Source organism: Aquarana catesbeiana, linkage group LG04 (assembly GCF_042186555.1).
Source record: "Aquarana catesbeiana isolate 2022-GZ linkage group LG04, ASM4218655v1, whole genome shotgun sequence".
Classification (NCBI taxonomy): Eukaryota; Metazoa; Chordata; class Amphibia; order Anura; family Ranidae; genus Aquarana; species Aquarana catesbeiana.
The window spans coordinates 691,180,562-691,207,043 of NC_133327.1; the positions used below are offsets into that span (position 1 = coordinate 691,180,562).

Genomic DNA, 26,482 nt, shown 5'->3' on the forward strand with positions numbered 1-26,482 from the left:
AACATGATAACCACCCCAAACACACCTCCAAGACCACCACTGCCTTGCTAAAGAAGCTGAGGGTAAAGGTGATGGACTGGCCAAGCATGTCTCCAGACCTAAACCCTATTGATCATCTGTGGGACATCCTCAAACGGAAGGTGGAGGAGCGCAAGGTCTCTAACATCCACCAGCTCCGTGATGTCATCATGGGGGAGGGGAAGAGGACTCCAGTGACAACCTGTGAAGCTCTGGTGACCTCCATGCCCAAGAGGGTTAAGGTAGTGCTGGAAAATAATGGCGGCCACACAAAATATTGACACTTTGGTCCCAATTTGGAGATTTTCACTTAGGGGTGTACTGACTTTTGTTGCCAGCGGTTTAGACATTAATGGTTGTGTGTTGAGTTATTTTGAGGGGACAGCAAATTTACACTGTTATACAAGCTGTACACTCACTACTTTACATTGTAGACAAGTGTCATTTCTTCAGTGTTGTCACATGAAAAGATAGAAGAAAAGATTTACACAAATGTCACTGAGGGGTGTACTTACTTTTGTCAGATACTGTAAATGGTAATTCTTTAGTACAGGAACCAAAAGCGCCCAATCAGAATCCATCATGTACCTGGGCTGACTGCAACAAAGTACGGCCGGGTTGGAGCTCTCTAGTTCTGAGTGGAAATCATATGACATCCTCCCAAAAACACGCCTCACGTGCACTCCAGGGGCCACTCTATGGCGTGTTCTGTCACCCGCTGTGTCCACTGAACCTAGCGCATGACAGATCAATGTACCGGACCGCTGCCGGTACCATGTGACCGCAATGACCAATCACAGCAGATCACGTGACAATTATACACAATGGATGGCTTCCATTCATTGTGCACTGTCTGTACCATGTGATAAATGTGACCAATCGCACATCTGTACCATGTGATTAGCTGTGGATAATCACAGCTAATCCCAATAGTAAGCACTGATTGGTATTCCCTGTTATAAGCAATCATAGTGTGCAAAAAAAAAAAAAAAGATCACCTCCCCAGAGTAGTACAGTGTTACTACTACTACACGGAGTTGCTCTGATCACAGTATGAAAAAAAAAAATCTTAAAAAAAAAGAATTTAATACAAAAATATTTGAAAACATGAAAAAAAATTATTAAAAATGATTTTATTTTTTAACATACTGTCAGTGTCCCTGATCACCGCCACGCCAGTCATAGGATGATGCTGTACTGCACTGCTGACAGTATGTAAAAAAAAATATATATATATATATATATATGAAAAAAAATAATTTTAAATTTCTTAATTTTCCAAAAAGAATTCTGCGAAAAATCTACAACTTCAAAAAAACCTGCCATGCCTCTTACTAAATACCTTGCACTTTCTACATTACAAAAAGGGGTGATTTGGGGGGTATTTGTACAGGAGGAGGGGGGGGGGTATTTGTACTGGAGGGGGGGTGATTTGGGGGGTATTTGTACTGGAGGGGGGGGGTATTTGTACTGGAGGGGGGGTGATTTGGGGGGGTATTTGTACTGGAGGGGGGGTGATTTAGGGGGTATTCATACTGGAGGGGGGGTATTTGTACTGGAGGGGGGGTGATTTGGGGGGTATTTGTACTGGAGGGGGGGGTATTTGTACTGGAGGGGGGGTATTTGTACTGGAGGGGGGGGGGTGATTTGGGGGGTATTCATACTGGGGGGGGGATTATTTGTACTGGAGGGGGGGGTGATTTGGGGGTATTTGTACTGGAGAGGGAGTGATTTGGGGGTATTTGTACTGGAGGGGGGGTATTTGTACTGGAGGGGGGTGATTTGGGGGGTATTTGTACTGGAGGGGGGGTGATTTGGGGGGTATTTGTACTGGGGGGGGGATTTGGGGGGTATTTGTACTGGAGGGGGGTGATTTGGGGGGTATTTGTACTGGAGGGGGGGTATTTGTACTGGAGGGGGGTGATTTGGGGGGTATTTGTACTGGAGGGGGGGTGATTTGGGGGGTATTTGTACTGGGGGGGTGATTTGGGGGGTATTTGTACTGGAGGGGGGTGATTTGGGGGGTATATGTACTGGAGGGGGGGGTATTTGTACTGGAGGGAGGGTGATTTGGGGGGTATTTGTACTGGAGGGGGGGTGATTTGGGGGTATTTGTACTGGAGGGGGGGTGATTTGGGGGGTATTTGTACTGGGGGGGGTGATTGGGGGGGTATTTGTATTGGGGGGGGTGATTTGGGGGGTATTTGTACTGGGGGGGTGATTTGGGGGGGGTATTTGTACTGGAGGGAGGGTGATTTGGGGGGTATTTGTACTGGAGGGAGGGTGATTTGGGGGTATTTGTACTGGAGGGGGGGTGATTTGGGGGGTATTTGTACTGGGGGGGTGATTGGGGGGGTATTTGTATTGGGGGGGGGTGATATTTGTACTGTCCTGGCATTTTCAGGCCTCAAGAAAAGAGATCGACTGTCAGTACATCAGGATTGATGGATTTTTATATATGTATCTCATAGTGTGCCGACTCTATAACTTTCCCACAGATTAAATAATAGACACTGATTTGGGGTATTTTCACCAAAGAAATGGAGCAGAATACATTTTTGCCAAAATTGATGAAGAAAGATTTTGTATTTGCAAAATTTTTATATAAAAAAAAAAACTAAAAGAAAAACTATTTTTTTTTTCAAAATATTTGGCCTTTTTTCATTTATTTAGCAAGAAATAAAAACCCCAGCGGTGATTACCATTTCCGGACCGCCCGCCGGCGTTATACGTCGGTCCTTTGGCGTTAGATACCGTTGTTATGGCCGCAGATAGCGGCCATAACCCCGGTAATTTTCTTCAACGGCGGGCGGTCCGCTTTAGGATAAAAGTAGTCTCCGCATGGCGCATTCGCCACGAGATCACTTTTATCGGCGGCGGGAGAGGTGCCCACCCCCCCTCGTGCCGTGTCCTGGTCATCTCCGCTCATCTCATCTCCCGGAACCGTCGGTAACGGCGGAGACGATCCAATGCTTTCTTCTGAGAGGCAGGAAGTCCAAGGAGGGAATGATGGCGTCCACTCAACTCAATGCCGTTGGATGACAGAAGCGCCGCCAAACGTCACTCCCGCCCAACGGCCTTAAAAAGGGACAATTTTTTTTGTTTATTTCATTTTAGTGTAAATATGAGATGTGACGACTTTTTGATCCCCCAGATCTCATATATAAGAGGACCTGTCATGCAGTTTTTTTCTATTACAAGAGATGTTTACATTAATAGGAATAAAAGTGATTACATTTTTTTTTTCGAAGGGACAGTGTAAAAGTAAAAAGTAAAATAAATAAGAAAAAAACCCACAAAATTTAAAAGCGCCCGTCCCTCCGTGCTTGCGCGCAGAAGCGAACACATACGTAAGTCGTGGCGGCACATGTAAATGGTGTTCAGCCACACGTGAGGTATCGCCGCGGTCATCGGAGCGAGAGCAATAATTCTAGCACTAGACCTCCTCTGTAACTCAAGACTGGTAACCTGTAGAAATTTTTAAACGTCACCTATGGAGATTTTTAAGGGTCAAAGTTTGTCACCATTCCACGAGCGGGCGCAATTTTGAAGCGTGACATGTTGGGTATCAATTTACTCGGCGTAACATCATCTTTCACAATATTAAAAAAAAAAATTGGGCTAACTACTGCTGTCTTATTTTATAATTCAACAAAGTGCGTTTGTATGACCGCTGCGCAAATACGGTGTGACAGAAAGTATTGCAATGACCGCCATTTTATTCTCTAGGGTGTCTGAAAAAAAATTATATTTTATATATATATATAAAATGTTTGGGGGTTCTAAGTAATTTTCTAGCAAAAAAAAAAAAAAACCTGATTTGAGTAAACACCAAGTGTAAAAAATAAGGCCTGGTCCTTAAAGCGGAGCTCCGCCCACCGCTGCAGAAAATGAAAAGCCACCAGCTACACTTCCTGTACAAATACTGCAGCTGCTGACATTTACCAATCGGACACTTACCTGTCCTGGAGTCCAGCGAAGTCGGCACGCGCAGCCCATGTTTCCATCAGCTGTCGGGTGCTGCCGCCACCATTGCGGGTAAGGGAACCCAGCTGTGCACCATTACAGCTTTCACGCCAAGTCCCTACTGTGCATGCGCGAGGCACCGCTGCGCTCTCCTAGTGGCCATCCGCCCCCCCCCCGGAAGGTGCCAAATGTGGCACCGGAGTTTGCCGGGGGGGGGGGGGGACACAAATAAGCGGAAGTTCCAATTTTGGGTGCAACTCCACCTTATGTGGTTAAATACCACCAAAAGAAAGCTCTATTTGTGTGAAGAAAATGATAAAAATGTAACATATGTGTACAGTGTTGTATGACCGCGCAATTGTTATTCAAAATGCGACAGCACTGAAAGCTTAAAATTGGCCTGGGCAGGAAGGGGGGGGGGGGGGGGAGAGTCCGGTATTTAATACAGAATATACCCTGGCAGTGCGAGGGTTAAATGCTGCTTCAGTCTCAGGATGAAGGATTACGGTGTAGGATCCTGAAGGAGAGAGGGGAGGGGCTCTGTAATCCTGTACTAAGGTGACAACGCTGTTCCTCCTTAGATACAGTATTATGTAGTGTTGTCACCCTGGGACAGGAAGTGTGTTACAGGCAGGATCACCAGATGGGGAGGACCTATGGACTGGGAAGACACCAACACTGGCTTTATCTTGTGGGAACGTTTTTATCAGTTGGGAAGATCCAACGTTCCGCCACCACTGTACTAACACACACCAACCAACCAAGGACAGTTTTGGATTGAGGGCGATTTGTATTTTTTGGGGAACAAATCAGAGCACCTGAGGTAAGGCCATGCAGATAAAGCCCTGTACTCAAGGACCCAACTGCTACAAAGTCACAAACCACCATACTGTCCCGCTTGTCATCTATTGCCCTTCCTAACCACCATACTGTCCCGCTGGTCATCTACTCACCCTCCTAATCACCATACTTGTCCTGCTGGTCATCTATTGACCCTCCTAATCACCATACTTGTCCTGCTGGTCATCTATTGCCCTTCCTAACCACCATACTGTCCCGCTGGTCATCTATTGCCCTTCCTAACCACCATACTGTCCCGCTGGTCATCTACTCACCCTCCTAATCACCATACTTGTCCTGCTGGTCATCTATTGCCCTTCCTAACCACCATACTGTCCTGCTGGTCATCTATTGACCCTCCTAACCACCATACTGTCCTGCTGGTCATCTATTGCCCTTCCTAACCACCATACTGTCCCGCTGGTCATCTATTGCCCTTCCTAACCACCATACTGTCCTGCTGGTCATCTATTGACCCTCCTAACCACCATACTGTCCCGCTGGTCATCTATTGCCCTTCCTAACCACCATACTGTTCTGCTGGTCATCTATTGATCCTCCTAACCACCATACTTGTCCTGCTGGTCATCTACTGACCCTCCTAACCACCATACTTGTCCTGCTGGTCATCTAATGACCTTCCTAACCACCATACTGTCCCGCTGGTCATCTATTGCCCTTCCTAACCACCATACTGTCCTGCTGGTCATCTATTGCCCTTCCTAACCACCATACTGTCCTGCTGGTCATCTATTGCCCTTCCTAACCACCATACTGTCCCGCTGGTCATCTACTCACCCTCCTAATCACCATACTGTCCTGCTGGTCATCTATTGCCCTTCCTAACCACCATACTGTCCTGCTGGTCATCTATTGACCCTCCTAACCACCATACTGTCCCGCTGGTCATCTATTGCCCTTCCTAACCACCATACTGTCCCGCTGGTCATCTACTCACCCTCCTAATCACCATACTGTCCTGCTGGTCATCTATTGCCCTTCCTAACCACCATACTGTCCTGCTGGTCATCTATTGCCCTTCCTAACCACCATACTGTCCTGCTGGTCATCTATTGCCCTTCCTAACCACCATACTGTCCTGCTGGTCATCTATTGCCCTTCCTAACCACCATACTGTCCTGCTGGTCATCTATTGACCCTCCTAACCACCATACTGTCCTGCTGGTCATCTATTGACCCTCCTAACCACCATACTGTTCTGCTGGTCATCTATTGACCCTCCTAACCACCATACTGTCCCGCTGGTCATCTATTGCCCTTCCTAACCACCATACTGTTCTGCTGGTCATCTATTGATCCTCCTAACCACCATACTTGTCCTGCTGGTCATCTACTGACCCTCCTAACCACCATACTTGTCCTGCTGGTCATCTAATGACCTTCCTAACCACCATACTGTCCCGCTGGTCATCTATTGCCCTTCCTAACCACCATACTGTCCCGCTGGTCATCTATTGCCCTTCCTAACCACCATACTGTCCTGCTGGTCATCTATTGACCCTCCTAACCACCATACTGTCCCGCAGGTCATCTATTGCCCTTCCTAACCACCATACTGTTCTGCTGGTCATCTATTGATCCTCCTAACCACCATACTGTCCTGCTGGTCATCTATTGCCCTTCCTAACCACCATACTGTTCTGCTGGTCATCTATTGATCCTCCTAACCACCATACTTGTCCTGCTGGTCATCTACTGACCCTCCTAACCACCATACTTGTCCTGCTGGTCATCTAATGACCTTCCTAACCACCTTACTGTCCTGCTGGTCATCTAATGACCCTCCTAACCACCATGCCTGTTTTTTTCCTTATCTCATTGGTATAAATTATCCCTCACGTGGTTCCTTATTCCTCCATGGGACGGTGTCGGCCCAGCTCCTCTATACCTTTGGGTAGGATATATTTGGCCCCCTCTTCATGAAGCAGACATATTCCTCCAAAGAGGGTCTTCTCAGAAGGAATGTGTGCCCAGTAGAAGTCTGGAGCCTCTGTCCCGGCAGTTTTCCCATTATGTCTTCGTTACTGATGGCCCCCCAGTTACTGACGAGTTTGCCGTGAGGTTTCAGGAGGAACATCTTCTTGAACACAGAATGGTGTTTCCTCTTGTACTCCGCCAGCAGGAGGTCCCCGGGACTGAACGGTGTACCCTGCGGAGGTGAGAGGTCACCATCTGCTTCTGGGGTGGAAAGGGAGGTGGGTGGAAGGGGTGTTGGGGGATGGGGTGGAGAGGTCTTTTCTGTGACCTCCTCGCCATGTGGTGGAGTCAATTTCCCGAATTCTTCTGACACCTCTTTACCCCATAGAGGTGCTGGAGCTCCAACGTCCTCCGGTTCTACATGGAAGGGGCTTCCTAGAGATGATGGGGGTGGGGCGACATGGTACAAGGACTCCTTACCAGGTGGAATAGACAGTTCCGGCCCCCGCAGATCCTGGACCTCTCTGCCCAGTAGAGGTGCCGTAGCTCCAATGTCCCCAAGTGCCACATCAAAGGTGTTTTCCGTAGAGGAAGGGGGTGGGGTGACCTGGTCCAAGGGCCCCTCACCTGCTGGACTGGACAGTTCCGGCCCCCGCAGATCCTGGACCTCTTTGGAGAGGAGCTCAGGGGGGATCATCCTACTGACCCTGTCCAGGGGAGACAGAGATCTGCCCCATGCTCTCCTGAGCAGCCTGTCCCTGGCAGTGTCTGGGGCCCCTCCTCCCTTCTGGGCCCCTGGAGCATCTTCCCTACTGCCTCCTCCCGAGGAGTCTGAGTGACTGACAGCTGGGAGGAGGCGGAGCCTGCAGGAGAGGAGAGAGTCCGCACCGCCAGCAGGGGGCAGTGTACGGGAGAGCAGAGCGCGGCACAGCAGAGGAACCTTCCTCCCCGGGAACATGCTGACACTCAGCCCGCGCAACGTACTGACGTCATCCGACGGCGACACACAGGAAGTGCGCTGCACGTGTGTCCCCGGAGTGTGACATGTGAGGAGAGATCCGAGAGACTGCGAATTATCATTCCTATATACGTCACAGGGTGCAATATACACCTATATACGTCACAGGGAGCTATATACGTCACAGGGTGAAATATACATCACAGAGTGCAATATACAGCTATATACGTCACAGGGAGCAATATACAGCTATATACATCACAGTCCAATACACACCTATATACATCACAGGGTGCAATATACACCTATATACATCACGGTGCAATATACATCACAGAGTGCAATATACACCTATATACGTCACAGGGTGAAATATACATCACAGAGTGCAATATACAGCTATATACATCACAGAGTGCAATATACAGCTATATACATCACAGTCCAATACACACCTATATACATCACAGGGTGCAATATACAGCTATATACGTCACAGGGTGCAATATACATCTATATACATCACAGGGTGCAATATACACCTATATACATCACAGGGAGCAATATACACCTATATACATCACGGTGCAATATACACCTGTATACATCTTATATAGGTAAGAGACGCCGTTGCCGGGAGGCCTCCCACCGAGGCGGAGCTTTTTTCTATTTTTCCTTTCCCTCAGGCGACGTGATTGAAGATGGATGGACATTGCGGGACACTTTTTTTTTTTTCTTTTTTAATAAAGGAATTGTCAAAAACTGTCTCTTGTGGTTTTTACTTTTTGACACTTTTTTTGGTGAATGGGTAGGGGTACAATGTACCGGATACCCATTCATATAGGGGGGGTGGGATCTGGGGGCCCCCTTGTTAAAGGGGGCTTCCAGATTCCGATAAGCCCCCCTCCCGCAGCACCCTGACAACCACCGGGCCAGGGTTGTTGGGAAGAGGCTCTTGTCCCCATCAACATGGGGACAAGGTGCTTTGGGGGGGGGGGGGCTGGTATGGTTCAGGAGGAGGGCACTATTCCTCCCACTGACACCAATGATGGGGCACTATTCCTCCCACTGACACCAATGATGGGGCGCTATTCCTTCCACTGACACCAATGATGGGGCGCTATTCCTCCCACTGACACCAATGATGGGACGCTATTCCTCCCACTGACACCAATGATGGGGCGCTATTCCTCCCACTGACACCAATGATGGGGCACTATTCCTCCCACTGATACCAATGATGGGACACTATTCCTCCCACTGATACCAATGATGGGGCACTATTCCTCCCACTGACACCAATGATGGGGCACTATTCCTCCCACTGACACCAATGATGGGGCACTATTCCTCCCACTGACACCAATGATGGGACACTATTCCTCCCACTGACACCAATGATGGGGCACTATTCCTCCAACTGACACCAATGATGGGACACTATTCCTCCCACTGACACCAATGATGGGACACTATTCCTCCCACTGACACCAATGATGGGGCACTATTCCTCCCACTGACACCAATGATGGGGCACTATTCCTCCCACTGACACCAATGATGGGGCACTATTCCTCCCACTGACACCAATGATGGGGCACTATTCCTCCCACTGACACCAATGATGGGGCACTATTCCTCCCACTGACACCAATGATGGGGCACTCATCTTTGCACTTACCACTGACATCCAGGCGATTTTCTATCCACAGTATTGACAGTTTGGCCCCTTTAGGCCTTTAGAACAGTAAATTGGCTTTTTGGTCGGAAAATGTGAGAACTCCGCGTTTAACCAATCTGCAAATCTGTGGGCGTGTTCTTTGCCTGAATATATTTTGCTAAAATGTGGCCTTCTTGGATGTAGAATTTTGGGAGGATGTCCATGTTTCAGATTTCCAGACACAACATTGTTACCTGGCTGTCACAAAGCAATACAAGTCTACAAGATATTGACCCCTCCCCCCCCCCCTAACAAAACCATATAAACAGAGTTCCCCTTTAACTGTTTACTGCCTAGTGTATGTATAGAAATGTCTGAGACAGCAAGAAGTCATAGGAGGATGAAGGATACGGCTGCAGCCAGAATCCTGGTACTGTTTTTTGTAAGGCCGGTGATTGGCTTTTCTGTAAAAGTGATCCGGGCAGCTTTAGAGCCACTTAATCAGTTTTTAACCCCCTTTCCCACCCCCACCCACCATACAAACTCTGTGTTTGATCAGCAGGGTTGGAGGGCAGGGGAGATGTTGGGGGTCTAATAGACTAGAGAGGAGCAGGAGTTTAGGCAACTTAACAAGTGGCTTAGGAATTGGTGCAGGAAGGAGGGGTAAGGGTTCCAGGAGAACTGGGCTGACTTCGCAGTCGGTTGCCGGCTCTATAGTAGGGGGTGGGCTGCACATTAATGGGGAGGGTGCAGCTCTGTTGAGGGAGAAGATGGCCAAAAAGCTGGAGGGGCTTTTAAACTAGGTGGTGGGGGAGCGATTAAAGGAAGCAAAATCCAGCAGTGAGTGAAGGTCAGATGGTGCTATAACCATATTACCTAATCATACCCCCCAACTTTCAAACTTGAGAATGAGGGACATTTCAGGAAGCTAGTGACCTGCGGCACTCCAAACATGATAGGGGAAGGGGGAGAGTACATGGAAGGCAGCAAGGATCACTATGGTACATGGAAGGCAGGAAGGAAGGATCACTATGGTACATGGAAGGCAGGAAGAAAGGATCACTATGGTACATGGAAGGCAGGAAGGAAGGATCACTATGGTACATGGAAAGCAGGAAGGAAGGATCACTATTACACATGGAAGGAAGGATCGCTATGATACATGGAAGGCAGGAAGGATCACTATGGTACATGAAAGGAAGGAAGGATCACTATGATTCATGGAAGGATGGATCACTATGATACATGGAAGGAAGGATCGCTATGATACATGGAAGGCAGGAAGGATCACTATGGTACATGAAAGGAAGGAAGGATCACTATGATACATGGAAAGCAGGAAGAAAGGATCACTGTAGTACATGGAAGGGAGGAAGGATCACCATGGGACATGGAAGGCAGGAAGAAGGGGTCACTATTGCACATGGAAAGGCAGGAAGAAAAAAGAGCTATGGCGCATAGAAGGCAGGAAGGATCACTATGGCACATGGAAGGCAGGAAGGATCACCATCAAGTATGTAAAACAAGTGCAGCGCTGGAGTCCCACACAAAAACTAAAATCATGTATGGAACAAATATAAATCTGTGACATAAAAAACCTAAAAGTGATTGTGAATCAACACAATACAAAAACATGTGAAATATACAAAAATGTCTATAATGCAATGTGGTATGCTCTGGAACCAGAGTCTATAAATATAAAATAGAAGGGAGTCTTCTCAAACAGAGGAGGAGCTCGAACAATGGACGTTGACTGGAGACTTAGATGTAAGGCAACCATAGGGAACACGTCACAGACATCAAAGGTTAGGTACTTTTACCAGATCTTGTAGGACATATCTGCCATATAGCAGTACGTCTGTTAGAGCTTGTGGAGGTGACCTCCCGTGGAATCCGCCCGGGTGTTGTCCCTTGGGTCGCGATCACCGATATGGAAGGGTTGTCAAGGAGGAAGTTAACCGCTCACTCGCACACTCTCCAATTCAGGGACCAAAAAAGTCAAAAAGAACCAGTTGAGGATGAAATCATGGAGGAAAAAAGAAAAAGGCTCCACATGGCGTAGGTCAAAAAAATTAAGGATTTTAATGAATAAAAAGCCTTTACAGAGTAAATAGTGATCACTAATAAATAAAATGGTGGCAACGTGGGAAGCTGGAACGCCCAACGCGTTTCGACTGAGAAGCTTTCAACTGGGGCAGGAAGGATCGCTATGATACATGGAAGGCAGGAAGGATCACTATGGTACATGAAAGGAAGGAAGGATCACTATGATACATGGAAAGCAGGAAGAAAGGATCACTATAGTACATGGAAGGGAGGAAGGATCACCATGGGACATGGAAGCAGGAAGAAGGGGTCACTATTGCACATTATTATTATTATTATTCAGGATTTATATAGCGCCAACAGTTTACGCAGCGCTTTACAATATAAAAGGGAGACAATACAGTTATAATACAATACAATACAATAGGATTAAGAGGGCCCTGCTCAGAAGAGCTTACAATCTAATAGGGTGGGGCAGGTGGTACAAAAGGTTGTAACTGTGGGGAATGAGCTGGTGGAAGTGGTAGGAGATTAGTTGGAGACGTGATAGGCTTTCCTGAAGAGATGAGTTTTCAGGGATTGCCTGAAGGTAGCAAGAGTAGGGGATAGCCGGATAGATGGAGGTAGCGAGTTCCAGAGGATGGGAGAGGCTCTGGAGAAATCCTGGAGACGAGCATGGGAGGAGGAGATGAGAGAGCTTGAAAGCAGGAGGTCTTGAGAAGAGCGGAGAGGACGATTTGGGTGATATTTGGAGACAAGATTAGTGATGTAGCTTGGGGCAGAGTTGTGAATGGCTTTGTATGTTGTGGTTAGAATTTTGAATTTAATTCGCTGGGTGATTGGGAGCCAGTGTAGGGATTGAAGTAGAGGGTTGGCAGACACTGAGCGGTTGGTAAGGTGGATAAGTCTGGCAGCAGCATTCATGATAGACTGAAGAGGGGATAGCCTATGGAGCGGTAGGCCAATGAGAAGGGAGTTGCAATAGTCAAGGCGAGAGATAACAAGGGAGTGAATGAGGAGCTTGGTGGTTTCATTTGTTAAAAAAGGGCGAATTTTAGAGATGTTACGGAGGTGAATTCTACAAACTTTTGACAATGATTGGATTTGAGGCTAAAATGACAAGTCGGAGTCTAGGATTACACCGAGTACCCTGGCGTGAGGGGAGGGACTGATGGTTGCATTGTTGATTTTGATGGAAAAGTCATGGAGGGGGGCACGGGCGGGGGGGAATATTAATAGCTCAGTTTTAGAGAGATTTAGTTGAAGGAAGTGGTGCGACATCCATGCTGATATGTCAGTTAGTAAGTTAGTAATGCGAGAGGAGACTGAAGGAGTGAGGTGAGGAGTAGACAGGTAGATTTGGGTGTCATCAGCGTATAAGTGGTATTGGAAGCCGTGGGCAGTTATTAGGTGACCAAGGGAGGTGGTGTAGATAGAGAAGAGAAGGGGTCCAAGAACCGAGCCTTGGGGGACCCCCACAGAAAGGGGCAATGGAGAGGAGGAGACAGAGTTGTAGGTGACACTGAAGGAGCGCTGTGATAAATAGCCAGAGAACCAGGATAGAGCAGAATCTCGGAGGCCAAGGGAATGGAGTTTATTGAGAAGGAGCGGGTGGTCAACAGTATCAAAGGCCGCAGAGAGGTCAAGTAGTAGGAGTATGGAGTACTGGCTGTTGGTTTTAGCAGTTAGTAAATCGTTAGTGAGTTTTAGTAAGGTAGTTTCCGTGGAGTGCTGCGAGCGAAAGCCAGACTGTAAGGGGTCAAGAAGGTTATTTTCATTGAGGTAGGAGCTAAGACGGTTGTAGACTAAGCGTTCTAGAAGTTTAGAGGTGAATGGGAGTAATGAGATGGGTCTTAAGTTGTTCAGGTCGGTAGGGTCCAGTGAGGGCTTTTTAAGAATGGGAGTGATCTGTGCATGTTTTAGAGGGGAGGGGAAAATGCCACTAGAAAGGGAGAGATTGAAGATGTGGGTGAGGGACCATAGGATAGAAGAAGAGAGTGACCGTAGTAGTTGTGAGGGAACAGGATCCAAGGGACAATTGGTTAGGTGGGCATTCGAGAAAATTTTTGTAACCTCTTCCGTAGTAGCCAATTCAAAAGAGGAGAGGGTTGAATGTGCTGCTGGGCAAAGTATGATGGGTGGGGAAGATGTACGCACAGTGGAGATGTCCTCACGAATTGCATTGATCTTGTCTTTGAAGTGATTGGCAATCTCTTGGGCAGTGAGTGAGTTAGTGGGTAGAGGGGGTGGTGGACGAAGCAGAGAGTTAAAGGTTGAGAAGAGCCGACGGGGACTGGATGACAAAGTATTAATAAGAGAGACAGAGTAGGCTTGTTTGGCAGCATGGAGGCATGAATTGTATTTTAGAAGGGCAGATTTATATAGGGTGAAGTCTTGCAGGCATTTGGTTTTACGCCACAGTCGTTCAAGAGCACGGCAATGTCTCTTGAGATTTCTAGTGTTGTCAGTTTGCCAGGGTTGTAACGTTCGGGGCCTAATTCTGCGTGTGGTTAGGGGAGCAAGTGCATCTTGTGTTGATGAGAGTGAACTGTTGTAGACAGAAGTGGCCAGGTCAGGATAGGACAGGGGAGAGATTATGTCATATAGGTTGTCAGTAGCAGAAAAGAGAAGAGAAGGGTTAAAGTGGCGAAGGTTTCTACAAGTAATTGTTTGCTGCTTGGAGGGATGGGTGGTTGGAGGCAAGGATACAGTGAAAGTAATGAGGTTGTGATCAGATAGAGGAAAGGGGGTGTTGGTGAGGTTGCCAGGGTTGCAGAGATGGGAGAATACAAGGTCAGGGGTATTACCATTGGAGAGAGTGGAAGTATGTGTCCATTGGGTTAGGTCAAAAGATGAGGTTAAGTCGAGAAGTTTAGCTGTAGTTGGGCTGTTGACATTGACAGGAATGTTAAAGTCACCAAGAATAATGGTGGGTATTTCAGAGGAGAGAAAGTAGGGTAGCCAGGCAGCAAAGTCATCAATGAAGCGCGATACCGGTCCTGGAGGCCTATAAATTGCTGCAAGCCTCAGAGAAATGGGAGAAAACAGACGAATACAGTACATCTCGAAAGAAGAGAGGGATAGAGAGGGAGGGACAGTAAGGACTTGGAAGGTGCTTTGTGGGGACAGAAGGAAGCCAACTCCACCTCCTTTCTGTCTGTTGGGTCTGGAGGAGTGAGTCCAATGGAGACCACCATGGGAGAGGGCAGCAGGAGAAGCTGAGTCAAAATTTTGCAGCCAGGTTTCTGTTATGGCCAGTATGTTCAAGCCATGAGAGATGAAGAGGTCATGTACAGATGTTAGCTTGTTACAGATGGAGCGGGCGTTCCACAGGGCACATGAGATTGGTGGAGTGCTTTGAGGAAGTAGGGGGATAGAAATTAAACTGAGTGGATTGCGGTGGTTGCCAGAGGGGGAGGGGTATTGGATATGTGGCTTGCATTTGGAAAATGGCGGACCAGGATTAGGAGAAATATCACCTGAGACTAGGAGAAGGAGGAGGGTGAGGAAGGCAAGGTGGGAGTGGGATGTGCATGAGCGCACGTGTCTAGTGGCCCTGGTGTTTATGTCAGCATGTGGGTGCAGCAAATGCAGGAGATGATGGGTGCCATAGTAGGGAGAGGGTAGGAGTGAGGGTGATATGTGCATGCTGCAGGGAAGAGAGGAGGGGTAGAGTAAAGATAATTTGAGGATAGAAGACACCAATGTGAGAAGGAAGAGGATAAGGAGCATGTTAGTGGCTAGAGAGTGGGAAACTAACCTAATATAAAATAAATTTCAAAGTTGGTTTTCTTGTCGTCTTGCAGAGTGGAGCAGAGTTCCTGTTGTTCATGCAGCTTTAGTTATCCTGCTTTCGTTAAACTGCGTCGGTGAAACTGCGCATCACTCGTGACAGAGCCACTCAGGAAAGAGCCATGATGTCTGCACCATGCCCCTGTCTGCGCCACCCCATAAGCTGCCATAAATTTATAGACAGCCTAAGGCTGGGTTCACACTGGTCCGACAAACGCTCCGACATTGGGAGCTCATGTCGCATGACGTGTGAAATTTAATGTTTCCCTATGGGAGCCGTCCTAACTGGTCCGACACAAGTCGTTCCGACTTTAGAAATGCTCCCTGTACTACTTTGGTCCGACTTTGATCCTACTTCAGTCTATTGACTATCATTGAAGTCGGATCAAAGTCGGATTGCCGTCTTGCATGATCCGACTTTGGCACGCGACTTGTGCTCAGATGTTCTTGAGGGGGAACTCCGCGCCAAATTTTAAATAAAAAACCGGCATGGGTTCCCCCTCCAGGGGCATACCAGGCCCTTGGGTCTGGTATGGATCTTGAGGGGAACCCCCTACGCCGATAAAAGCGGCGTGGGGGTCCCCCCCAATCCATACCAGACCCTTATCCGAGCAAGCAGCCCGGCCGGACAGGAATGGGGGTGGGGACGAGCGAGCGCCCCCCCCCTCCTGAACCGTACCAGGCCGCATGCCCTCAACATGGGGGGTTGGTGCTTTGGGGGAGGGGGCGCGCTGCGGCCCCCCACCCCAAAGCACCTTGTCCCCATGTTGATGAGGACAAGGGCCTCTTCCCGACAACCCTGGCCGTTGGTTGTCGGGGTCTGCGGGCGGGTGCTTATCGGAATCCGGGAGCCCCCTTTAATAAGGGAGCCCCCAGATCCCGGCCCCCCACCCTATGTGAATGAGTATGGGGTACAGCGTACCCCTACCCATTCACCTAGGAAAAGTGTCAATTTAAAAAAAAAACACTACACAGATTTTTAAAGCATTTTATTAGACAGCTCCGGGGGTCTTCTTCCGACTTCGGGGGTCTCTCCGGTTCTTCTCCACGCTCTCCGGATCTTCTGCCGGGCTCCTCCGCTCTCTTCTGCTCTTTTGCCGCTCTTTTGCTAAAGCGGAGGAGCCTGGTCTTCAATCTTCAATCTTCTGCCTTCTGCCTTCTGCCTTCTGCCCTCTTCTCCTGATGTTGACACGACGCTCTCCCCGGCTGGAATGCTCTCTGTGCGCTCTGCTCTGACTTATATAGGCGGTGACCCCGCCCCCTTATGCCGTCACAGTCCCTGGGCATGCTGGGACTGTGACGGCATAAGGGGGCGTGGTCATCTGGTGATGACCACGCCCCCTAAAACGTCACAGTCCCAGCATGCCCAGGGACTGTGACGGCATAAGGGGGCGGGGTCACCGCCTATATAAGTCAGAGCAGAGCGCACAGAGAGCATTCCAGCCGGGGAGAGCGTCGTGTCAACATCAGGAGAAGAGGGCAGAAGGCAGAAGGCAGAAGGCAGAAGATTGAAGATTGAAGACCAGGCTCCTCCGCTTTAGCAAAAGAGCGGCAAAAGAGCAGAAGAGAGCGGAGGAGCCCGGCAGAAGATCCGGAGAGCGTGGAGAAGAACCGGAGAGACCCCCGAAGTCGGAAGAAGACCCCCGGAGCTGTCTAATAAAATGCTTTAAAAATCTGTGTAGTGTTTTTTTTTAAATTGACACTTTTTTCCTAGGTGAATGGGTAGGGGTACGCTGTACCCCATACTCATTCACAAAGGGTGGGGGGCCGGGATCTGGGGGCTCCCTTATTAAAGGGGGCTCCCGGATTCCGATAAGCCCCCCGCCCGCAGACCCCGACAACCAACGGCCAGGGTTGTCGGGAAGAGGCCCTTGTCCTCATCAACATGGGGACAAGGTGCTTTGGGGTGGGGGGGGCCGCAGCGCGCCCCCCTCCCCCAAGGCACCACCCCCCATGTTGAGGGCATGCGGCCTGGTACGGTTCAGGAGGGGGGGGGGGCGCTCGCTCGTCCCCACCCCCATTCCTGTCCGGCCGGGCTGCGTGCTCGGATAAGGGTCTGGTATGGATTGGGGGCGACCCCCCACGCCGTTTTTCGGCGTAGGGGGTTCCCCTCAAGGTCCATACCAGACCCAAGGGCCTGGTATGCCTCTGGAGGGGGAACCCATGCCGGTTTTTTATTTAAAATTTGGCGCGGAGTTCCCCCCTAAAGATTCATACCAAACACAGTGCCGGCATTGGCGGGGATCCAAGTCGGATCCCCGTTCATTGAAAGTCGGACACATGCCGGCTTCATGTCGCAGGGCAAAGTCGGATCCAAAGTAGGACGGCTGTCGTGTCGCACCAGTGTGAACCCAGCCTCAGCTGGGATGCATTTCTCAGTTGGTCATTATTGGGTCTGATGTGAGACACCTGAATATGGGGAGGAGATGGCCAGGTCCAGGCCAGACACAGGCTAGGGTCGTAAAGCTAATTACCTCTCTTGATCACTCAAGCCACATGGAGTTGAGAATCAATCACCAGTAATATTGCTATTGCAGTGTGTTTGTTATAGAGCTAGCAGTAAATATGGAAGTTTAAAGATATGGCAGCAGGAGACAATTACCAAAAATATTAATAGCAGACTCAGCAAAGCCAGTTCAGTAGGGATGTACAGTTGGATAGGAGATAGGAGACAATCACCAAAAATATTAATAGCAGACTCAGCAAAGCCAGTTCAGTAGGGATGTACAGTTGGATAGGAGATAGGAGACAATTACCAAAAATATTAATAGCAGACTCAGCAAAGCCAGTTCAGTAGGGATGTACAGTTGGATAGGAGATAGGAGACAATTACCTGTAAAAGAGCAGAGAAGACATGATCAGAATTGATAACTGCGTCGGTGAAACTGCGCATCACTCGTGACAGAGCCACTCAGGAAAGAGCCATGATGTCTGCACCATGCCCCTGTCTGCGCCACCCCATAAGCTGCCATAAATTTATAGACAGCCTAAGCTGGGATGCATTTCTCAGTTGGTCATTATTGGGTCTGATGTGAGACACCTGAATATGGAAGGCAGGAAGAAAAGAGAACTATGGCGCATAGAAGGCAGGAAGGATCACTATGGCACATGGAAGGCAGGAAGGATCACCATGGGACATGGAAGCAGGAAGAAGGGGTCACTATTGCACATGGAAGGCAGGAAGAAAAGAGAACTATGGCGCATAGAAGGCAGGAAGGATCACTATGGCACATGGAAGGCAGGAAGGATCCCCATGGCCCATGGAAGGCAGGAAGGATCACCATGGCACATGGAAGGCAGGAAGGATCACCATGGCACATGGAAGGCAGGAAGGATCACCATGGCACATGGAAGGCAGGAAGGATCACCATGGCACATGGAAGGCAGGAAGCATCACAATGGGACATGGAAGGCAGAAAGTAAGGATCACTATGGTACATGGAAGGCAGGCAGGAAGGATCACTATGGCACATGGAAGGAAGGTTACTCTGATACATGGAAGGATTACTATGGCACATGGAAGGCAGTAATCATCACCATGGCACATAGAAGGCAGGAAGGAATGATCACTATGGCACATGGAAGGCAAGAAGAAGGATCACTATAGCACATGAAAAGCAGGAAGAAAGGATCACTGTGGCACATGGAAGGCAGGAAGAAAGGATCACTATGGCACATGGAAGGCAGGAAGGAAGGATCACTATGGCACATGGAAGGCAGGAAGGAAGTATCACTATGTTACATGGAAGGCAGGAAGAAAGGATCACTATGGCACATGGAATGCAGGAAGAAAGGATCACTATGAACTTGTTCTGGCATGGCTCCACTATGGGATTGAGCCTAGATTCGCAGGACACCGGGATTTACTTGCAATCCAGGGACAGTCCTGGGGAATCTGGGACGGTTGGGAGGTATGCCTAAACCCTGGATAAGTGGGTTAGCAAAATTACAGCCACAGAACAACTAATGAGAAAATAATTTGCACCCGTACAAAACTGAGAGGCATGCACACAAATGTCAGGAGAACAGCTAAGAAAATGGAGGAACTGGAGCTGCTGTTACACGAGGAGGATGTGGACTTTGTGGAAATATCTGAAACTTGGATTGACAGCTCACATGACTGGCTGGCAACTATCCAGGGATGTGACAGACCCAACCAGGACAGGGGCTCTTAAAGGGGACTGCAGGGTGGACTCTTGCCTACTGATAATGGACCCTTGGAGAGGTCTTGTTTCTGATTCAAGTCCACGTCTCCCCAAAACACACAGACTCTGGGAACTGGAGGACCTGGATACAGATTTAGACCTTTAATGACATTCATCTTTCCCTCTATCCTGACTAGTCTCCCAGTTCCTGCTGCTAAAAAACATCCCCACAACATGATGCTTCCACCACCATGCTTCAAATTAGGGATGGTATTGGCCAGGTGATGAGCGGTGCCTGGTTACCTCCAGACATGACGGTTGCCATTCAGACCAAAGAGTTCAATCTTTGTATCATCAGACCAGAGAATTTTGTTTCTCATGGTCTGAGAGTCCCTCAGGTGCTTTTTGGCAAACTCCAGGTGGGCTGTCATGTGCCTTTTACCGAGGAGTGTCTTCCGTCTGGTCACTCTACTATACAGGCCTGATTGGTGGAGTGCTGCAGAGATGGTTGTTCTTCTGGAAGGTTCTCCTCTCTCCACAGAGAAACGCTGGAGCTCTGTCAGAGTGACCATCGGGTTCTTAGTCACCTCCCTGACTAAGGCCCTTCTCCTCCGATTGCTCAGTTTGGTCGGGCGGCCCACTCTAGGAAGAGTCCTGGTGATTCCAAACTTCTTCCATTCACGAATGATGGAGGCCACTGTGCTCATTGGGACCTTCAATGCTGCAGAAATGTTTCTGTACCCTTCCCCCGATCTGTGCCTCCATACAATCCTGTCTCCGAGGTCTACAGACAATTCCTTGGACTTCATGGCTTGGTTTGTGCTCCGACATGCACTGTTACCTGTGGGACCTTCTATAGACAGGTGTGCGCCTTTCCAAATCATGTCCAATCAGCTGAATTTACCACAGGTGGTCTCCAATCAAGTTGTAGAAACATCTCAAGGATGATCAGTAGAAACAGGAGGCACCTGAGCTCAATTCTGAGTGTCATGGGAGGAGCCTGTGATACTTCTGTACATGGGAGGAGTCTGTGATACTTATGTACATGGGAGGAGCCTGTGATACTTATGTATATGGGAGGAGCCTGTAAAACTTATGCACATGGGAGGAGCCTGTGATACTTATGTACATGGGAGGAGCCTGTGATACTTATGTACATGGGAGGAGCCTGTGATACTTATTCACATGGGAGGAGCCTGTGATACTTATGTACATGGGGGGAGTCTGTGATACTTATATACATGGGAGGAGTCTGTGATACTTATGTACATGGGAGGAGCCTGTGATACTTATGTACATGGGGGGAGTCTGTGATACTTATATACATGGGAGGAGTCTGTGATACTTATGTACATGGGAGGAGCCTGTGATACTTATGTACATGGGGGGAGTCTGTGATACTTATATACATGGGAGGAGTCTGTGATACTTATGTACATGGGAGGAGCCTGTGATACTTATGTACATGGGAGGAGCCTGTGATACTTATGTACATGGGAGGAGCCTGTGATACTTATGTACATGGGAGGAGCCTGTGATACTTATGTACATGGGGGGAGTCTGTGATACTTATATACATGGGAGGAGTCTGTGATCTGTGTTTGTAGAATTTTGAGGAAAATAATTAATTTAATCCATTTTGGAATAAGGCTGTAACATAATAAAATGTGGAAAAAGTGAAGCCCTGTGAATACTTTCCGGATGCTCTGTAGATCTATTAATTACAAATGACCCGGATCTGGTCACAGATGTGGAAGTACGGAACAACTTGGGATTCAGCGATCGTAGGATGATCACATTCAGTATAAATCATAGGAGAAGCTCGATCTCAGTGTTTACTGATAACATTAAGCTAATCAGGGCCATAACTTCACAGCAAGATATTGATACTTTACAGGAAGAGATCAATAATATAAAAGGGGGGGGGGGGGGGTTGGGGGCACATACATGACAAATGAGGTTTAATGTGGAGAAATGTAAAGTAATGCATTTGGGGCCAAAAAATATAAATGCAAGTTACCCGCTAGGGGGAGAACCTCTGGGGGGATGGAGAAGGATCTGGGGGTCCTAATAGAAGACGGGCTCAGTAATAACATGCATTGTCAAGCTGCGGCGATCAAAGACGGCAGAATTTTAGCATACATAAAAAAAGAGGATATACTCCCGAGATAAAACGATAATCTGCCACTTTATAAGACTCTGGTCCGGCCGCACCTGGAGTATTCCGTCCAGTTCTGGTCACCGGTCCTCAGAAGGGATGTTCTGGAGAAAGTCCAGAGAAGAGCAACTAAATCAATAAGGGGATTGGAGGATCTCAGTTATGAGGAGCGACTACAAGTACTAAATGTATTCTCTCTGGAGAAGAGACGCTGAGAGGCGATCGATACAAATATCTCAAAGGTGATTCTGGCATAGGGAATAAACAAATCAGTCTCAGGGAGTGTAGGAGGACACGGGGCCTAGGGGTCACCACCTGTGCAGGATTCACCCGGACAGTCACCCGGACACATTAATAAGAACGGGCTGTGGCTCTCCAAGTGACCCGAGAAAGTCACACACAAATCTGTTGCCGTCCGGGAGCTCCATTACAACTCTCCTTGGGGCATCCAAAGGTGTCCCAGGTCTTTTATCATCCTATAGTGTATACTACTGAAAAAAAAAACTGGCCATGCACCTCTAAAGTGTCCGGGTTTGGAGGAGAAGCGGTTTAACCTTAAGCTGTGTAGGGGGTTTTCACTGTCAGAGCAATAAGGATGTGGAGCTCTCTTCCACAATCGGTGGTGGCAGCGGGATGTATTGATAGTTTCGGAAAAAAAAACCTCTTAGATGGCCATCTTAGCGAACACAACATACAGGGATATGGGATATGATTTCTTTTTTATTTTGACATAAACACACACAGAGTGAACTGGATGGACCGGTGTCTTTATTCATCTTTACCAACTATGATGTTTCCATAACGAGGATCTGGCACTGCCCAAAGCTATCAAAAGGGAGATTGTTCACTTCTTGTGATAGTAATAAAGTTAAATGAAAAAAAAAATGTGTAAAGAAAAAAAAAAGGGGGTAAATAAACTAAAAACAATAAAAATGAAAAGCACCTCCATCCCCCGCACATACATGTAAATGTAAAGCACACGTAGGCCCGGCACACGTATGTAGCCAATGATTGCACCACACATGTGAGGTATCTCTGCGAATGTCAGAGTGAGATCGATAAATCTGGGGGGGTCATCATCGAGGATTCCCTCCGCACTGATAACCTGTGAAGGCTTTTAACCACTTACAGACCGGAAGATTTTCCCCATCAATGACCATTCTCTGTGATACGGCACTGCGTCGCTTTAACTGACAATTGCGCGGGTCGTGGGAAAGCTGTACCCAATCAAAATCCCACAAATTTCTTTTGGTGGTATTTGATCACCTCTGCGCTTTTATTTATTTAATTTTAAAACGGGACTCCGGCCAGCGAAAAATTTTTTTTAAAGTCAGCGGCTACAAACACTGTATCTGCTGACTTTAAATAAGTACTTACCTGTCCTGGGTGCCCGAGATGTCGGCCGCCCGAGGCCGACCCGTCCCTCCGCTCTCGGGTCCCGGCACCGCTATCCTATGTAAGGGAAACAGGCAGTGGAGCCTTGCGGCTTCACTGCCAGTTTCCTACTGCGCACGCGCGAGCGGCGCTTTGTGAATGGCCCCCGTGGTGTTCTGGGAACACAAACAATTCCCAGAAGGCAACGGGGCCGCTCACCGAGGAGCAGGACACGCCGCGGAATAGGAAGAGGCAGATTAGGAAGACCGCCTAGCAACAAGGGTTCAGGTAAGTTTAAAAAAATGTTTGTTTTTTTCCAATTTTTAAAAAAAAGTTTTTAAGATTTTTGGTGCAATTTATTTATTTATTTTTTTCAGGGTGGCCGTCTACTTTAAGTACCGCAAGTTTGTCGCCATTCCATGGCTGCGCTCAGTTTTAAATCTTCGCATGTTTGGTATTTATTTACTTAACGCAGCCTCACCTTTTATATTTTACCAAAAACTGGTTATCATATAGTGAGCACTAAGATTCATTAACCCCTTCAATACCGGGCCCTCCCCCCTCCCCCTTCCTGTCCAGGCCAATCCTCAGCTTTCAGCACCGTCATACTTTGAATGACAATTACTCGGTCATGCTACACTGTACTCATATGACTATTTTATCATTTTTTCCCCACAGATAGAGCTTTCTTTTGGTGGTATTTAATCACCTCGGGGGGTCTTATTATTTTTTGCTAAATAAATGAAAAAAAGACTGAAAATGTTGAAAAAAAAGTTTTTCTTCTTTCCCGTTATAACATTTTGTAAATTAACCCCTTCAATACCGGGGGGCACTTATACACCTTCCTGCCCAGGACAATATTCAGCTTTCAGCGCTGTCGCAGTTTGAATGACAATTACGCGGTCATACAACACTGTACCCAAACTACATTTTTATCATTTTCTTCCCACAAATAGAGCTTTCTTTTGCTGGTATTTCATCACCTCTGGGGGGTTTTTATTTTTTTTTGCTAAACAAATAAAAAAAGACCGAAAATTTTAAAAAAATTTAAAGTTTTGCTTTTGTTTCTGTTAAAAAATGTTGTAAATAAGTAACTTTTCTCTTTCACTGATAAGGCGGCACCAATGAGCGGGCACTGACGATAGGCACTGATATGCGGCACTGATGGGCACTGAAAGGCTGCAAAGATGGGTTCTTATGAGTGGCACTGATAGGTATCCCTGGTGGCAGTGGTAGGCATTGTGAGTGGGCACTGATTGGCAGCTGCCTGGGCACTGATTGGTATTTCCCTGGGGGTCTAGTGGGGGCATACCTGGTGGTCCAGTGTGGATGTCTTCCCTGGTGGTCCTGGGTGGGATCACAGGGGGGGCTGTGCTGATAATCAATCAGCACAGACCCCCCCTGTCAGGAGAGCAGCCGATCGGCTCTCCTCTACACGGGTCTGTCAGACGCGAGTGAGGAAAAGCCGATCACCGGTTCTTCCTATTGACATCATAATCAGCTGTGATTGGACACGGCTGATCACGTGGTAAAGAGTCTCCGTCAGAGACTCTTTACCTAGATCGGTGTTGCGGGGGGGGTCAGAATGACACACCTCAACAACGATCGCCGCGATGCGCGCCCCCCGGGACGCGCAGCGGCTCAATATCCTGATCACGTCACATGACGCCCAGTCAGGACATTGAAACCACTTTGCCACCATCATTCTGCTATATGGCGGGCGGCAAGTGGTTAAGTAATTTTTTCTCCTTCACTGATAGGCGGCATTGATGAGGTTCTGATTCATCAGATTAGGCGATCCGTCAGAATGTGTAACGGAAGTGACGTTTGGTTGCCGCCATCTTGCTACACCCCACAGTCCTCCATAGTGAGGATACACTGAGAAGAGGGGAAGTGGACATCTTGTTACACCCACCGGAGTTTTGCATTTTACACTTTTATTATTATTTCAGGTACTTGTAGAGCACTGTCAATTTATACAGCACTTTACATATACATTGTACATTCACATCGGTCCCGACCCTCAAGGAGCTTCCAATCTACGGTCCCCAACTCACATTCATATATTAGGGACAATTTAGACAGAAGCCGATTAACCTCCCAGCATGTCTTTGTAGTGTGGGAGGAAACCTGCGAGGGGAGAACATACAAACTCCAGGCAGGTAGTGTCGTGGTTGGGATTTGAACCAGCAACCCTTTTTACTGCTAGGTGAGAGTGCTACCCACTGCACCACTGTGCTACCCACTACAACACTGTGCCCCCCACTACAACACTGTGCCCCCCACTACAACACTGTGCCGCCCACTACACCACTGTGCCCCCCACTACACCAGTGTGCTTCCCACTACACCACTGTGCTACCCACTACACCACTGTGCCCCCCACTACACCAGTGTGCTTCCCACTACACCACTGTGCTACCCACTACACCACTGTGCTACCCACTACACCACTGTGCCCCCCCCACTACAACACTGTGCCGCCCACTACACCACTGTGCCCCCCACTACACCAGTGTGCTTCCCACTACACCACTGTGCTACCCACTACACCACTCACTACACCACTGTGCCCCCCACTACACCAGTGTGCTTCCCACTACACCACTGTGCTACCCACTACACCACTGTGCCCCCCACTACACCAGTGTGCTTCCCACTACACCACTGTGCTACCCACTACACCACTGTGCTACCCACTACACCACTGTGCCCCCCCACTACAACACTGTGCCGCCCACTACACCACTGTGCCCCCCACTACACCAGTGTGCTTCCCACTACACCACTGTGCTACCCACTACACCACTCACTACACCACTGTGCCCCCCACTACACCACTGTGCTACCCACTACACCACTGTGCTCCCCACTACACCACTGTGCTACAAACTACACCACTGTGCTACCCACTACACCACTGTGCCACCCACTACACCACTGTGCCCCCCACTACACCACTGTGCTCCCCACTACACCACTGTGCTACCCACTACACCACTGTGCCACCCACTACACCACTGTGCTACCCACTACACCACTGTGCCGCCCACTACACCACTGTGCCACCCACTACAGCACTGTGCTCCCCACTACACCACTGTGCTACCCACTACACCACTGTGCCGCCCACTACACCACTGTGCCACCCACTACAGCACTGTGCTCCCCACTACACCACTGTGCTACCCACTACACCACTGTGCCACCCACTGCACCACTGTGCCACCCACTGCACCACTGTGCTACCCACTACACCACTGTGCCACCCACTACACCACTGTGCTACCCACTACACCACTGTGCCACCCACTACACCACTGTGCCACCCACTGCACCACTGTGCTACCCACTGCACCACTGTGCTACCCACTACACCACTATGCTGCCCACTACACCACTGTGCCCCCCACTACACCACTGTGCCACCCCCTACACCACTGTCCTACCCACTACACCACTGTGCCACCCACTACACCACTGTGCTACCCTATTTATAACAGTAAAGTGATTTTATATCGTGACATACAGGACTTAGAACTCCGTCTGACTGGTTAGATGTTGATTTTAAAAATCAGCGGCGAGCC

General features: G+C 48.5%; 2 protein-coding genes across 4 annotated transcripts in view; both read right to left on the reverse strand.

The window, feature by feature from the left end:
• Window positions 1-7,754, reverse strand: part of TRMT61B (tRNA methyltransferase 61B) — a 33,599-nt gene extending 25,845 nt beyond the window's left edge. For both annotated transcript variants that reach the window (XM_073628791.1, XM_073628790.1), the window contains exon 1: window positions 6,734-7,754. In XM_073628791.1, coding sequence (XP_073484892.1) covers window positions 6,734-7,720 — 987 coding nt within the window. In that variant the 5' untranslated portion in view covers window positions 7,721-7,754. The remainder of the gene's footprint in view (window positions 1-6,733) is intronic.
• Window positions 1-26,482, reverse strand: part of PPP1CB (protein phosphatase 1 catalytic subunit beta) — a 336,969-nt gene that overhangs the window by 158,687 nt on the left and 151,800 nt on the right. The window lies entirely within an intron of this gene.